This window comes from Thunnus thynnus, chromosome 12 (genome assembly GCF_963924715.1).
Source record: "Thunnus thynnus chromosome 12, fThuThy2.1, whole genome shotgun sequence".
NCBI lineage: Eukaryota > Metazoa > Chordata > Actinopteri > Scombriformes > Scombridae > Thunnus > Thunnus thynnus.
The window spans coordinates 13,024,196-13,041,292 of record NC_089528.1 but is presented as its reverse complement, the minus strand read 5'-3'; the positions used below and the strand labels follow the sequence as shown (position 1 = coordinate 13,041,292).

The window sequence follows — 17,097 nt, the reverse complement described above, 5'->3', positions numbered from 1 at the left end:
AATCTGAAACATGAGAATGAGTATTTATATATATTTTTTTTAAATCTGTCATAAGGAGCAGAGACAAAAGACTGAAGAATCCACCGTCGAGACATAGGATAGAGTACTTTACAATAAAGTGAGCTCATAACAAGGGATAATCCTTCACACGCTCACAGAGCCTCTAGCTTAAAGTTAATCGAGTCGGGCCGCTTGATTCCCCTCCATTTTCTATACAGTTTGTGAGAGCCAAGGGCTTCAGTCTTTATTAGCGGAGCTATCATTAGTCCTGTTCTCTGCAGGGAGTCTGGAGGCTACAGGCTGGGGAGACCTTGGCACAGCCATAAGGATTACTGCCTGTATCTGAGCACTGCTATATACCCGTTCAGGACTGTCACCGAGCTGACATTTACGCAGAACCATCCCGTCTGTCTCAAGGACATGGCTTTCATTAACCACTGTAATAAGAGGGAATCATTAATATCCCCCTCGATATCTAAAAATGTGAATGGATATGATTAATTTCAAATGTCAGTCAATAAAGGTATATCAGGGTGTTTGGAAGAGATAGCAACAGCGGGGAAAAGTGAGACACGGCACAGACTATATTACAGTAAAGTAGGCATATTGTTATACCTGTAAATATATTACATAGTTATATAAGTTTAGTGTTAGTATGAATCTTGGAGATGTGCAGTCGAAAAAACATTCAGTTCCCTTCTTTAAGTAAAAATAGAAATGTAAAAATACTCCTGCACTGAAAATGCTGCTTAAGTAAAAGTACTTAAAGTCTGTGTGAAGGAAAATCAGAGATTTCTTTTTAAACACATTATAAATGTTAGGGCAGGCCTGAAATGATGGAATCTATAAACACTAGAGTGCATGTATTCAGTTACAATTTTAACACCGGGTAGTTTCACAAACTTTCATCTGAGACAACTGGGATTCACTTCGGATGAACCGCTGTTACTGGTGAATGGGGCCATTTTTGGTCAATGTTAGCGCTGAGTGAGTTATTTTGAACCAAGCAGAAACCTCTGTTAACATGTGGAGCCGCCTGCCGCTTCAAGTTCAACACCAGCTGTGCGGCTGGGAGGTCCCCGACCAGAGGGAGCTCATTTGCTGGGCAGCACTTCACTGAAAAGCACGGCGTGAGAGGCAATTGCTCCAAGGGTGAAGCCACAATGACTTTCCAAGGACTTTTCAGCAGAGAAGTGACTAACTTTAAATGCACCGAACTCCATTGAAAAAAAGGACGATTTAATATAACGATGATTGGTGATGGTTCGCCTGTTAACTAGTCATTTAAGTTACATTTTTACTGAAACAAGTCCACATTTACCTACAAAATATGTGCCGAATTAAACAGTGGCCATTCTTAAAATATCATCCATGTTACTTGCCTTACAACTACAAACAAGGCCTATTTTAAATTGTTTATTTTTATACAGAAGCTTGGTATGAGCGTTGTTAGCTCAGAGGCTGTTCAGTTGGGTCTCCTTCAGTGGACATGCCCCCAGCGTTTCAGAGCAGAATACTGCTTATTTTTCCACAATTTTGAAACCTAAGTATATATACTTGGAGACTTTGGCTGAGTGGTTAATTACACATTTTTCTGTGGTGTGACAAACACATATTTATTATTGCTTTACACAGACTTTGAGTATTATTAGCAAAATGTGCCCATGTGAGTGTTATATCATCATATATTATATTGATGAATACTGTATTGGTCCGAATATAAGATGGTATGTTATTCTAAAAATTACATTTGAAAAGTGAAAATACTTTCCAACACTTCCAACAGCCTGACAGGAGATAGTGTGAGTGTGTGACTGATAGACAAGCTACACACACGTGATATACATTCTTCCAGATGACAGAAAAGTCAACGATGAGGACTCTCTTCTGCTTGGATAAGTAGTATTTCAGGGAAACTTTCCCAACAGGACAAGTGTAAGAGTGCGCTATATCTTCAAAAAATCATTTTCCAAAAACAGGTGTTTGAAAGGGGGGGGAGGGAGGGTCTTATATTTGGGCCAGTATTATATTACTGTTAAATCGGAGCTAATTAAGTATTTTATATACTGTTTTTGACAATGAGCCATATTTTATAAGAAGATCAGGTGCTGTTTCTGTAAAATTTTGATTGATGAACTATTGATGTCAAATAAATGCAGTGAAGTGAAAAGCACAATATTTCCCTCTAAATTGTTCTGGAGTATAAATATTATAATCAAGTTAAGTACAAGTAACATTTGTTCAGTACTTGTAAATGTACTTGATATCGATGTGATTATTTTCTTGCCATCTTGAGTTTATGTCATGAATCCGGCCAAATCACTGATGCTTCGCCTACAAACCTGCACGGCCCATACGACTTCATAACAGAATGGCATGTACAAGCGTGACTGGGAGTGCAAGGTTTCCACTCGATGCAACAAGTGCAGAATTGGAGCAGATGTGGTGACATGAGAGCTGGGACACAAAATTGATGAAACAAAAGCAAGGGGAAAAAAAAAAAAAGTATTACGACACGACAAGATAACAAGTTCAATAATATCACAATTCGAGCATATCAATAGGCGTGAACACACACTGTGCCATGCTCTTGTGTCAGTCAACAGACATGCAAGCGGTGCTCCTTTCTCTTTCTCTCTCTCGCTCCTTCCATGCAAACATCGCCTCTTTTTAATCTTCCAATTCTTGGGTCTCCATGACAACAAGATCATACCATGCAGAAAACATTGATCGGGGAGTGAAGGCAATACCAAGGGTTCTGCACACAAGGCCTCACAATGCAGTCAATGCACTCTGCTGCGTAGGCAGGCCACTTCATCGTAGCAGCTTTAGAGAAATCAACTCTCTTCATTTTGGAGACAGCTTTAAATCATTTCACAAATCTAGTCTGGTGTCCTTTAAAGGGTTGTTTTTTTTTTCTTTTTTGTTTCTCTCTGTTTCAATAAGTGAAGCTTTCTGAAACAAAGGAGTAACAAAAGAAAAGAAAGAGCACACCAACCTTCTCGAAGCTCTGAGGGATGGAAGGGGGTTGATGCAGAACACAATGACGTGAGGGGGGAGAGAGAGAACGGGGAAACACAGAGAGAATAAAAACGGCCAGCGCAAAGCCACTCACCCCACCACACACACACACACACACACACACACACACACACACACACACACACACACGCACACACGCACACACACACACACACACACACCCCTGCAACACTCACACCAACACCCACACATTGCACACACTCTTCTCCGATATCCCACTTCACATAGAAACTAGAAGTTATAAATCTGAACATTGGTCGTGGTCTTTCATCCATAAGCCAGTGACACCCACAGTCCAGAGGCTAAAATCAGTTAAACAGGGATCATGTGGGTGCACAATGATGCCATTAATGTAAACACATTGAAGAAGAATTGTAATCCTGATTGTTTAACTTCCAATTTCATTAAAATCTTCTTTTTTTTTGTGCAACATTTTTGAACTCCTCTTAATCTGCCTCTAGTACAGAAACCATTTTAGTAAACAGATCAGTGATGTTTCCATGCAGTTAAACCAAGGTGTGCTCCCGACTCTTTGTTCAATTTGATTATAGGAGCTCGCACCGAGGTTTAAGGTAGATTTGTTAAGGGTGGTTGTGAAAAATACCAAACAACAAGGTCAACATATACTGTAGACAATGGATGGGTTAGTAATACTTGTTTAAGAGCACAGTAATGGAAAAGAAATAACTTCTTTTTTTTTAATACCAACAGCACCTTAAGAGTGGTGATTTCTGCGTGTTTGTATGTGCGCGTGTGTGTGTTTGTGCATGTGTTCACGTGTGTTCTGTGTTCACGTCCTACCTCGCACGTATAGGTTGGCAGGGGAGGAGTAGCGCACGCCTTGAGAGTTGGTGGCCACACACTCATACTTCCCTTGGTCTGTTTCCTCGCTGTTCTCAATTTGTAATGCTCCTGAAAGAGAAGACGAGATGCAGAGAGAGAAAAAGAGAGAGAGAGAGAGAAAAGAAAAAAAAAGTTGAGTTTGTAGAAAATGTTTCTGCTGCTGTCTGGCTTCCTTTGCATCCTCTTTCTTTTCATCCTGCATCTTTGTCTGTTGGTCTTTTTCTCTTTGTTATGTTTTGACCCCGGGGTATCCTCTCCTCTATTGCTTCAGCATCCAATAAAGTCAGCTTTGTTGTTATTTTTGTGAAACACCCTCTGAATGGACCGTACTCTCGTATACTACTAGTTGTATCTTTTAAGAAGAACCGTGTATTTTTTCTTTACACGCTCCACTTTTTCCCCTCCTCTCCCCTCCTCCTAAAAAAAGTGAATAGAAAAGGGAACATGTACAAAATTCAGAAAATTCATAAAGTTTGGAAGTCTCAAAATGACTTTTTATAGACTCAGATGACACTTAAAGGGCTTTTTGTTGTATACCTTTATACAACTAGTGATTCCTCTCCTACTGCAGGCTCAATGCTGCCATGAAGAAAGCCTGTTTCTATCTTGGCAGTTAACTGGCAGCAGCTACACAGCTTTACACAGCAACAACCTGACGATGCTCTTCATCTCGTCGACTTGTTTCTTTTACTTCCTCAATTTTTATCCTCCTACCCTCATCTCACTGTGATAAACAGTGTCTCCCTAAACGTGCTATAAATATATGCAGCGTTTGCCAGGTATTCTTTTGTTTCCTTTGTTTCAAAGAGTGCTATTCTTACTGTTATTTTTTTTTTTTTTTTGCTAACAGGCTTTTGAATTACCAGCAGTGTTTTTTTTTTCTTTCAGCCTGCTCTGTCACATTCATCTCATCCGAAACTGACTTTGACATGAAGCCTGAGGAAGAAGCACAAAACCATGGATTACACTCTGCTGCATTGCACAGAGACGAAAAAGACACATAACAAACTCAAATTGCACAACACACACACACACGATGAGGAAGAGAACCACTGACATGTAGAAAGAAAGCCATACACGCATACACAGAGCTAGTTTAAATCTGATACAAAGCACCATGTTTTATATCACATCTTCAGAGTGATTGATAAAAGGCATCTGGCTTGTATATATTCTGTATATATATATATATATGTGTGTATCTGCTAGATAGGCTAGATAGCACTAGAGAAAAGTGAGATTTTTAGGGGTTCAAATGACCCTTGATAGTATATATAGTACTTTGACAGAAAGAAAGCCCCTAAGTCAAGGTCAGTTTGATGGCTGAAGCCTTAGGAAACAGAAAAAAAAGAAGAAAAAAAAGAGGAGGACCTTGAGTTAAGATTTACTTTTCCTCAAACTACTGTCTCAAAAGCCTCAAGAATTAAATTTCACATTCTACATCATACACTGATGGGTACTTTAATCTATGACAATGCATCATTTTTTAAAAAATAAAATTATCATATGATTTATATGTAAAATCTTAATTTGTGGTAACAGAATAAAAACTAGCATATTTCAATAATACTTACACCTATTTGGTATTTATGAGCAGTATATAAACTTTAAATAAATGGTTTATAACACACTATAATGTAATAGTAAGCAGGTGTTTATTCATGCATTTGTCAACAACTGTAACTCCTCTGGTGTCAATATAGTAAAAAAGACAGGTGTAATAATATAAAATATATCTTTATATGAGAAGCTATAATTGTTGACAAATACTATACATTAATAAACACTTATAATGTCCTTATATTTGCTTAGAACTACATAACAGGGTTATAAACCATTTATTAAATGTTGGTCTTGTTAACTTAAAGTGTTATAAATATTTCCCTTTGAAATGTACTGTAGTGGTATTCAGTAGAGTAGGACAATGAAGTAGCATGAAATGGAAATAATCAAGGAAAAAATATGTCAAAATTAAACCTAATTCTTGAGTTAATGTACTTACTAGTTACTTTCCACCACTGCACACACATAAATATGGTGTGGTATCCTAATGGGAAAAAGCTTTCACTTATTAAATCGTAGAAACCTGATCAGATGAGCAATAAACGAGTCCACAGAGACAGACTGAGAGTTTGTGTGATTCTCTGAATTACACACACAGCTGATCAATATATGCAAAAGTTTAAACAACATGTTTGGAAGCTCAGAGGAGGCAAAGTTTGACTTATTACACTCAGCTAGGGTGCAAATATGTTTTTCGTGTGTGCGAGTGTGTTTAGTGAGCTGAGGCCCTGCTAGCTGAAGTTGTCACCCATTTGCTTCTGTTTTCTTCTGCAGTTACATGAAAGGAAAACAACTCATGCCCTCCTCGTTCTCTCTATTTTTCCATCTCTCATTTCCCCCGCAGTACAGGGCAGAGTTGGGAGATAAACAGGAATAAATTATCTGCTCCACAAGCTGAGCTTCTCTTCTTCAGAAAAAAGGTAGAGGCAGGAGGAGAAGTGGGAGAAAGACGGAGCGGAGGAGAGATGAAGCTGGACAGGTGGAGCTCTGCATACAAGAACTCATCTGACAGCTGGAAGCAGCTCATATGGCTAACCATCAGCACAAATTTAAATTTGCCAATTGAAATCTTCTTTTATGCAAAACGTTACCATACATGAAAAAAAGGCATTTGGTATATACGCTTATATAAAGGTCAACACACACATATTACACATGGTAGAGAGATGGCAAGCAATGGGAAAACATAATGAAAGTCAGAGTGGGAAAGCAGGAAAAAAGCTGCAAAAAGAAGGGAAAGTGAAAGATAAGAGAGAAGAGGAAGGAGAAAGAGAGCAGTTTGTTAGTGAGTCTAGAAGCTGCTGCTGACAGACCCAGAATGAGATGTGACTTCAGTAAATTGAGCTGCTGTGAAATCGCGGATGGTGTATTATGTCTGCTGGGCTGAGGCTGAGCCGATCAGATGACAACAGATACTGCCTGGTAGCTCTCACAGAACATCTAGGTCAAACAGATCACCTGGAGTCCAATCTCCCACAAGGTGAAACATTAACTTTTAACTGAGGCTGGATGTTACCAACAATCAAGATAGACAGTTGCTATTTTTAATGCAACACATTACTTAAAAAATATTTTTTAAAAATAGACTGTTGTGAAGTTCTGAAGGTGAAACAGTTTCATTCGTTCACTAGTTACAAAATAACCATGGATTTATAATTTTCCTGGGATGTCAACACAAAAACATTAAGAAGCAAGTTTAGAGGTGAATTTACAGTGTGATGGATGTATATTGATTTAGAGCTGGAACAATTCAGTAAATTAACCTTTTCTTTTCAAGTAAAAATGACAAAAATTCAATTCTGATATTTCAAATGTGAGTATTTGCTGGTTTTCATAGTCACCTAAGAAGGTAAATTAAATATATTTGAGTTTTGGACTGCTGGTTGGACAAAATCAGTAATTTGAAAACGTCACCTTGTGCTGTGAGAAATTGTGATGAGCATTTTTCACAGTTTTCTGACCCAACTATTAATCGATCAATTGAGAAAATAAAATGGGCAGATTAATCGATACTGAAAATAATCCTTAGTTGTGGCCCTTTATTGATTCTTTGCAGACTGATCTTTCTCACAGTTTATTTAATGTTCATCATAACTGACATGAAAACTAACGAAGAATGTGAACAAATATGCAAATATAAATAAATATAAATTCCACATTCTCAGTGAGAATCCTTTTACAGGAGATGAAAACAGATTTGTCTATCTCAAAATTTCAAGAGAATTTGGATCTTTTCTGGGATCCAAAAACAAATCACTTCAGATCAGATCATATCAAATATCATCCAAGCAAACAGACAGACAAACAAACAAATGGGATTGAAAATATAATCTCTGTGCTAGAGGTATTTAAGGACACATGGGCAACATTTGGGTCAGCGTGAATGTGAGAAACTGCCCTCACAAAAAACAGGGACTGTAAAGTGACAAATGCTGTCATCACTAGTTTTCTAGGACACATGTATAGGGAAAGCTATCAAATATCAATCAAAATATCGCAGGTGTAACACTGATTACTTAAGTTAAGCTTTAACTTCATGTTTTTGTATATTTCCTTTTGGCTTTAAATAAAAGTGGCCTAACTGTGACCATTACCGTAACCACAACCTTTGATCACAATTCTTAGCCAAGACAGGTCCATTCATTACCCAGCAGTCAACCTCAGGGTCCATATTGTATGCCATCTGTTAGAACGTAGGTCTATGAAGGCTGTTAAGTGCTTAGGTAAACTCTCCAGATCTCAGTCCCAAATGTCACAGGTTGACAGATAGCATGTCATGGTTCTCCTCACGCACATCTAAACCAGTGCGGCAGATGGCATGGAAAAAAAGATGGATGCCATGGTTGAGGTATAAAGATGTCAGAAAAAGTTCAACTCTATATGGCACCATATGTTTCTACCCACAGGAAACGGATGTGGTGTGTATGTGCAGGTGTTATGTAGGTCTTCACACATTGAGTTCATGACTGTCAACTGCCAATGTTTGGACAGTTACCTGCAGTGGGAAGATACCACAGATGATGGATACTTATGAGCTGTGAAATGGCTAAAAGCCATCTTTTTGTGGGATTTGAGTGCAGTCATTCAAAATATCATTTTTCATCCTGACCCATATGAGCCATAAAAATATTTCCAAGACTCCACAGAGTAAAGAAAAAGAAAGAGCGAGAGAAAACTATGTTTGTGCCCCAAAACAAATTCCTGGCTGCCACCCAACCAGAGCTGGTAGCCGTCCACAAAATCAGAGGCATTGCTTGGAAGGTGCCCCCATTAAACAGTTCTTAAAAGAGTGTTTCATCCATAACACATCTCGGTGCTATTTTGTGCCTAGATCAGGTGTAATTGATTTCCTCCAAGTCATTTCACTGCAGTGTTTGGTTCATTATACAGTGCATTTTGTTGTTCTGCTCTGTGATGCTTTTGGTGATTTGAAATCCTATTAAACCCTGTGAATCTTACTGAGCCATTTGTCTTGCTACTGTTTCATTGATGTGATGTGTGACCTGGCATACTGTAGCGGTGAATCAGCATCATGTCTGTGTGACACCCAACAAAGGAAAGGATAACTATAAAAGCAGACTTAATGAAACATATGACGATAGATTATTAAATAATTTACAACTATATAGTAAATATTCACTAAAATGTATACCAATGTAAATATGCCTACTACTAAAATTGCTGCAATGAATGAGAAAAAAAAAAAAAACGCTGTTTCATGGAGAGAGATGCATGGAGAGGTTTGAGGGAAGTTCAGGAAATGGAAATTACACTAGGGGCTAAAACTGGTCTCTGCACAGAAAAGGAGGGAGCTTTTTCTGTCTCTTTCTTAAAGAGTTTGAAGGGTAATGTACTTTTTAATCCCCTTTCCAAAATCAAAAACACAAGCGCAAAAGTGTAAGGAATGGATTAAACATTTGTCTGCTGCTCTAATGTAAATTGTAAACATTAGAATGTCCAGCTAACATAACTTAATATCTCCAGTCAGGCTAATGTAGTGTTATTTTCAAGGCACGTTACATTAGAAAAAAGCTCCATTCAAACTGGAATAGCCACTAGTATTCTATGAGCCGGTCCTGAATGTTACTGTGTCAGAGCCCAGGTCACGTTAGCAGCTCTTTCCTGCTTTGTTCTCTATCTGGGTAAGTTAATACATGAGCTGAACTCCAACCAAACTCCTTATAGCAATTTCCGTTAGCCAAACTTATCAGTTAATCCTCATCCTAAAGCCTTTTCCCTTATAAAAGCAGAATTATGAGCACATAAACTAAGCCCTTTTGTTAAAATTGTTACATTTTATATATTTTTCCTTATTATACTGCATTATAATAAAAGGGCTAACTAGCTGTACCCTGCGATCAAAAACAACGCTGATGGATCATCAGATGTTTTACTTTAGCTACCGTCTTTTATCATGTTGTTATATATTTACTGTAGCCATCAATTGCGTTTGAGACTCTTTCATATGGTTCTCGTTTTAAAATGAGTCAAAATGTTTTTGACCAAGTCACAGAGTTAGAGTTAATTAGATAGCTATCTATAGCTGTTAAAATCTGCGACAGTTGTAATTCCACCAGCCAGAAATGATGATTTTCCAAAATTACAAGGAGTGTAGTGGTAAATATGTCAGTAATTATTGTAAACTGCATAAGCGCTGTGCAAAAATGGAAAGCTTGACAGGCATAGCAAGGCAGATGGGTTTCAGATAATGGTCAGCTCTTCAAGATCTTCAAGTCTGAGTGTGTGAGAATCTTAAATTAGTTTAAACAGTGTAATGGCAAACTCTGCAAATGGAGACACAGACACAAGGTTGACAAAGGGCAGTAGTGATCAGTGAAGGATATTGGCTGACAGCAGGGAGATATCAGAGCTGGCAGGACGGAGGAGCACAGAGAATATGGATGAAGCAACAGCAAAATGGTTTCGCCTCACCATCACTTTCATTCCCCCGAAGACAGCTGAGTGAGAATGGCTGAGAAAATATGTGTCTGCCTACTCCAGGAGACACTGTATCATCTTTACAGAAGAGCATAAACAAAGCTGAACAAACTGTCTTAAGCGCAAGATGTGATTTCTCTGTATTTATCCCTCGATCTGTCTGTCTGTCTGTACAGTCACACTTTCCGCTCTCTCTAGCTGCAAAAACACTTCCCTGTCTCATCTAACTGTCTCCTTCAAGGTGATTTTACATTTGGATTTTAAGACACTGCCCTGACTTCACACAATTTCAGGTTGGGAGGGCCAACAGATAAGAGGGGCATCAGTTAAATACCTAATGTGAACATACACCTGTCTCCATATGTATTGATTTTAAGGTCCTTCAAGAAAAATTATTTTTTTTAGTATTTACTTCAAAGTGTTATAATTGTTTGTGGACATTTCAAACACACTTGAAATTAAGTGTATATGAGACCTGGCTTATTTAATTACATGCTGTCATATATTTTGACATTCATGTTCCACAATGGAAATAGATTTGTGCTTTTAAAGTCATCTTTTCATAATCTTTCCTCCCAAATGTTAAGAAAAACAGTATTTTTTTTCTTCAGGACGACGCATTTATGCTTTTATGAAAGTGGCTTTGAAAAGGTTTTACATCCCCAAAGGATGTCGAGAGGGGCATGTAATCCCTCAATCATAATTAAAACAAGATAATCCTAACCTAATTTAGAGCAACAGGGATTTTAACTGATAGGGATGCTAAGCTTTAGATGCACTGTTTGTTTACTCATTGTTAAATTGAATAATCTGAAAAAAAAAAAAAAAAAAAAAATCCTCCTTTATTTCACCTGATCGGAGCTGTTTGATGCGACCCTGGCTGGTGCTAGGGTCAACAGGCAGGAAGTCTTTGAACCAGGAGATCTCTGGGTCGGGGATGCCGCTGGCAGCACACAGCATGGTGGCCGTCCTCGTCCGCTCCACCACCTTCAGCTGGGGACCCATGTCTATACTGGGGAAGCCAAATGGCAACAGGTCCTCTGGAAGCAAGCAGAGAAAGAATATTTAGAATCGACAGAAGCCAGCAGCACTCAAAACTCATAGCAAGCAGTCAAAAATGGTCGTTTTTAAAGTAAACAAGATGCGCTCATGGTAGTACGTATAATGTTAACCATGGTCAACATATTAGTTTTGCATGTTGGCATGCTAACTTTTGCTATCTATCTATCTATCTATCTATCTAATAGCTGTCAGGACATATCACATGAAACCACAAATGTGAACCTCATGGTGGCACTTTAGAAACTGTCCCAGGATAAATCATCTGGGAAACTTGAATGTCTCTACAAAATCTTCAGTTCAAATTCAGTTTGGACCAAAATGATGAATCACCGACGGACCAGCTGACCGGCAGATCATCATTGCCATCCCTAGGGCCTTGTGACTAAAAAGAGAAAGTGATAAAGTGTCTAAAAAGACACATCGAGAGATTTGTTGGGGATCATACTCTATTTTGGAGCAAATCCATCGAGACAATAATGAACAAATGTGTTTACTCAATACTTGATTTGCAGTTTTTCTTAACACAAATGACTTATCTATCTTTGTGAACAGAGTCGACCCTATCATGCAATGAATCCTTCATAAGACATAAGACTTGAACACACACGCAGTGATGTGAGAGCCACTGTTCCCTTTAACATCTGCAGGCCCTTGAAAGAGGAGATACTACCAAAGACAGCGGAGCCACTATATCCTTCCTCATCAAAGCCGTGTGTTCGTTCCTTCAGCTAGCTAGTCATTATGTGATCTAGTAGGCGGGTAGAAACACAGCTAGGTTTAGTGAGTGTGTGACAGGCCATTTCTACAGGAGTATAAACATACCGCCCAGTCAGCAGGAGTTACTTAAGTACCGACACACACACACAGACATACAGTATAGCACATTCCTAGCCCAGAAACACAGGTGTTTAGTGGCAGTGGCAATGAACTGTGAGTTTTCCATGGCGTGGCTCTGTGTTATGTGCTGGTAATGATTCCTGTCTAATAACTATGCAGAGAGCTGCTCAGAAACAGCAGCAGCAATTAGAAGCTGGGATCAAGAGGAGGGGCAGGGCACTGGGGGTAATAAGGACTTGTTAGCAGTAATTGTTAAAATGTACCAACGATTAGAGAGGCCGATCTGGGATGTGTCTCCATGCGTCTGGATATGTCTGATTATGTTGGGGGCAGTGCATAAGTGTGTGTGTGTGTTGTCTGCGCGCGTGTGTGTGTGTGCGTGTGTGTGTACATATTTGTTTCTACAGCTATGTTCTTATTTGCATCCTTGCTGATTTGTGCGATGTGTGGAATAATGTACAGTGACATGTACACACACATGCGGGCACATAGGAAAATGAAGGTGTGCACACAGAAAGGCAGTTGCTCTCTATTTCACATAGACACTAACACATAAACACTTTCTCTGGTGAATGGGATTAAGCATCTCTGTGACAACAGTCCAGATGGCCAGACACGTAATCAAGCATCCATCAGCCCTCCTGTTTCCTCCCCTCCTTACCCTTTTAACCACTCTATCTCTCTCGCACACACACACACAGACACCTCCCCCATACCTGGAACTATAATTATATATTCCTCTTTCCTACAGCAGCAAAGCAATTACCGAGATGGCAATTTGCTTGGCTAATAAATCAAATCCACGGGAGCTTCTTGATTGTCAAGAACAACAAAACGCGCTAAAAGTTTGCTAGCTCGAGCCCGGCATCACTGACAAATCTGGGGCCAAACACAGTCTGAGACGCAGACCGTGGCCGCGTCAACTGTCTGTGTGTTTTTCCTCTGCTCCTCTCCTCCTCCTGGCCCCCTGCTACCTAACCACATGACAGACGTGTACCATCTGTTTCCACACACTCTGCGATGGGGAAGAGAGGCTGAGTGGAGATAGGATCTATCACTCCATTTTTCTCTTTCCACAGTCATCAGCTTTGAAGAGACCCCATCAGATAGGAATGTCAAGCTGCTGCTGATGGCATGGCTAAGAGGGGGAAGGAGAGGAGAAATGCCACCAAAGACAAGAGGGGAGCTCAGAATCAAACCTCAGAAGACAGCCTGGTGACGATGTTTAGTCTGAATGCTATGCTTCGAGCTCAGGTGGCGATGAGGCCTCATACTGTCCTCCTGACATCAGTTGACTAGGAAACCCGTAAGCCGAGATGAGGGAGGGGCCAACCCTAACCATCCGCCTCCACCTGCGTCCCCTCCTCCAACATCCCCCGACGGATCAATGCTAATGATTCACCTGAATGGAGGCCAGTGACGAAACAGGGAGAAAGTGACAGGAAGAAGAGGGGGGAGATCGATGAGCAGGTCAGGAGGCCAGCTCCCCCGAGGCGAGGAATATGCTATGCCTACATCTGCTTCCCCCTGCCCTCCCACAACCCCACCCCTCTCCTGAGAGGGTTCAGATGGTCTTTTTATCACCCCGCTGGCTACCACTACATGGACTCCCTGGCTGTTAATTAGAGCACACCACTGCAGCGGACTCAGGGCATGTGCATGCGTGTGTGTTTATTGTGTGTGTGTGTGTGTTTGTAGGGGGTCTGACTCTGTATTCCAGTCAGGTCTTTATCAATGCTGCAAATAGAGTGTAGGTGGACCTTGGGTTGAATCATTAGAGAGAGGCAGGAGAAAAAGGTAGATAAGGTAGAAAGAAAGAAAGAAAGAGATAAGGATAGCTAGATAGATAGATAGATAGATAGATAGACTGCAGCAACAGCACAGCACACTCTGTCCTGCAGATACAGATAACCCAACAGACAGATAGTTGTAGTGGACGCTGAAGTACAGTTCACTGAGGAGGAGAATAGGGAGCTACAGGTATTCAGCCAGGCTCCTGGATGAGTCAGCGACTGCTTGAAATAGATACTGCGGGCATGGCCTTGATCACACTTTTCACCAAATGAATCATTTATCAAACACAAACACTGCTGCACAAAAGTCCTGCTTATTTTTCATCTCCTGGTTAAATTGATAAGACAGCCTATGGAAAAATGTGCCGTGTGTATATAAACAACAGTGTGTGTCAACAGCGTTTGGGGGAACATTGGCACGGAATGACCAGCATTGTTCCCCTGGAGCTTTGTGTTTGTGTGTATCAAGAGGTTGAGAGCGTACATTTTGGCCTGGTTATGTTTGCAGAAGGGCAATCAGGCCTGGTGCCCAAAACCAGGCAGTGTAGCCAACCAGATCTGGGCAAATATGCAATTCATACATGCGGGCGCACACACATACTAGCACAGAAAAACACACACACGCGCACACACAGAGTCAAACACATAATGCATATGATGCAAACAAACAAACATGAATCCAGGTTTTCTTTCCCTCTCTCTCTCTTTGTGTTTCTCTCCCACACACACACTCACACACACAAAAGCACTCGCTTCCCCACAGAAAATCATCATTTGTCCTGGTTAAGAAACAGGTTGCCTATTCATCTTTCAGTTCATTTCAGTAGGGAATGGCCATGTGCATGAAAGAAATCTGAATAAAAGCCGATCTCAGGGAGCCTGATTCAGGATTAATCTGCCCGCGCTAGCAGTCCTCAGAGGCTGTAATGCTTTGACTCCTATAGGCTGCAGGAGGGCTGAAGGGGAGCACTTTAAATGCTAATGGACCTTCATGATAATAGATCACAATACAATGCAAAATCAGATTTAGCATTGTAGATCAATCCCACGAAAAACCCACATGTGTCCCCACCATCCTGATCCCTGCTTTGGCTTTCCTCACTGATCCAGAAGCTGCGGACTAATCACAAACATCAACATGATGCTACCACATGAGGCACTCTCTTAAATGCAAGCATGCATGGAGAACAGACTGTAAGAAAAAGAAAAAAAAAGGAAGGAGGAAATAAAAACATTGAAGATGAGTGGGTATATGTGATGAAAGAGCTGGTTCTCCACTCCAGGAGTGTAATCCTCTTGCAGGCTGAGTTGATACTCTCAGTTGTTTCCAGACCAAAATGCTGCTTGAGCCGCCGGCCTGCCAATGCAGCAGACGCCTGGGGGGAATCACTGATCTGACTCTCTGTTATTCATATGAAGGGTGTTTGCCGTTGTGGCAGAACATCTCTCCTCCCTTTTCTCTCTCTCACCCCCTCCCTCCCCCATCCCTCACCTCCCTTTCTCCTAAAATGGGACACTGGGAGGTGAGTATAATCAGGATTACTCTTCACAAACCAGTCATACGCACACACAGACATGCACACACACACTCATAAATAAAGAAATCCATGTGTACGCATTTGCACACATGCACAATCATAAAATCGTGCATGCACGTGCACACATAAGCATGCACACACACATACACTGCTGCAATGATGAGAATCTCTCGCCCACCAGAGGTTTTCAAACATGCAGAACTGCAGATATTCGCATTTCCTGAAGGCGGAACAACACAACTGCAGTGTCCATAGGAAAGAGCAGTTTGGGTGGAAAGGCATGGAGTAGGTTTGGAGGGGGGTGGAGCAGTAGAGAGCCTGTAAAAATGCAAAGGGAGGAGAAGAGAGAGAGAGTTCGGATAGACAATGAGGGTAAGGCAGGATAGATGGCTGAGAAAATGAAAGAATTAATAAAACAAAAGAGAAGAAATTAGAAACGGACATTGCTGTGGGCCACAGAGGAGGCTGGAGTCAAGAAGAGAAAGATATAGTGAGGAAAAGAGAAATGAGGTAAAGGAATAGGTAATGGAATAGGAAGGGTAATATGTGACGATGATGGTGAAGGCACAGAAAAGAAAGATCTCATAAACTATCACATCTCCATCCATTAGCAACCCTATAGAGCAGTAGCCTATATCCTGTGGCTAACCACAAGCCCGTCACACTATACACAGATGCTATTAGTGTTGGTCAACCATTATACAAAATGATGAGATAGAACACATCAGGGGATGAAAAGACTGAGTGGAAGTGGAGGGGTTTGGTCAGTAATGGAAAGCCTTCTTTCTACTTCAGTGGTTGGTGGACTGGTTTCTCAGATGAACCGTGTTTTCAAAAGACTGACCAAAACACAATTTTTGCAGATTTTTGTGCACTTAACAGCATTCCTGGATGACATGATCTCTTCTACAATATATAACACAGTCTTAAGTAGACTGCAGGGGTTTATGGCTTTGGAAACATATTGTCAAATAGTGAGGGGCTTTGAGTTATATTTTCATAGGAACAGAATTGTGGATCATCTAGATTCTTTAGCGAGTGTCTAGGGTTCTGGAAATTAAGTTGTCAGTATGCTTCAACTGATGTGCTTGTTGGATGGTTGAAAAATATCTCCATTTGCCATACCTCTGACATCTGCACTGGGGGACAATCACAGTCATGCCCACTGCAAGCAGCAATAGAGGTAAAGAGAAAGTAGGCACAATTTGAACTCTCTCAATCTCTCTTTTTTCATTCTTCACACAACTTCTTTTGTCACTTTTTAGCCTCACTAGTGGCAAGGCTCTATGGATGGCAATGTCAGTTGATCAGTCCACCACTTTGGTCAAGAATGAAATATCTCAGCAGCTGTTAAATGAATTCCCTTGAAATTCTGGATATTCAAGAGGATGAATCCTATTTCCTTTGGTGATCCCTCTTCCCCTCCTTTCCTTAAGCACCTCTATGACAACTAGCATTAGACATTGAACAGTGGAACAAAC

The 17,097-nt window shown here is 40.5% G+C and overlaps 1 protein-coding gene across 4 annotated transcripts in view; it reads right to left on the bottom strand.

Moving 5' to 3' along the window:
• The window catches only part of LOC137194043 (receptor-type tyrosine-protein phosphatase S-like), a 67,445-nt gene that overhangs the window by 27,299 nt on the left and 23,049 nt on the right, over positions 1-17,097 (bottom strand). For all 4 annotated transcript variants that reach the window (XM_067605564.1, XM_067605565.1, XM_067605566.1 and 1 more), the window contains exons 5-6: positions 11,238-11,426; positions 3,844-3,954 (exon numbers count right to left, since the gene is read on the bottom strand). In XM_067605564.1, the coding sequence (XP_067461665.1) occupies positions 3,844-3,954; positions 11,238-11,426 (300 nt within the window). The remainder of the gene's footprint in view (positions 1-3,843; positions 3,955-11,237; positions 11,427-17,097) is intronic.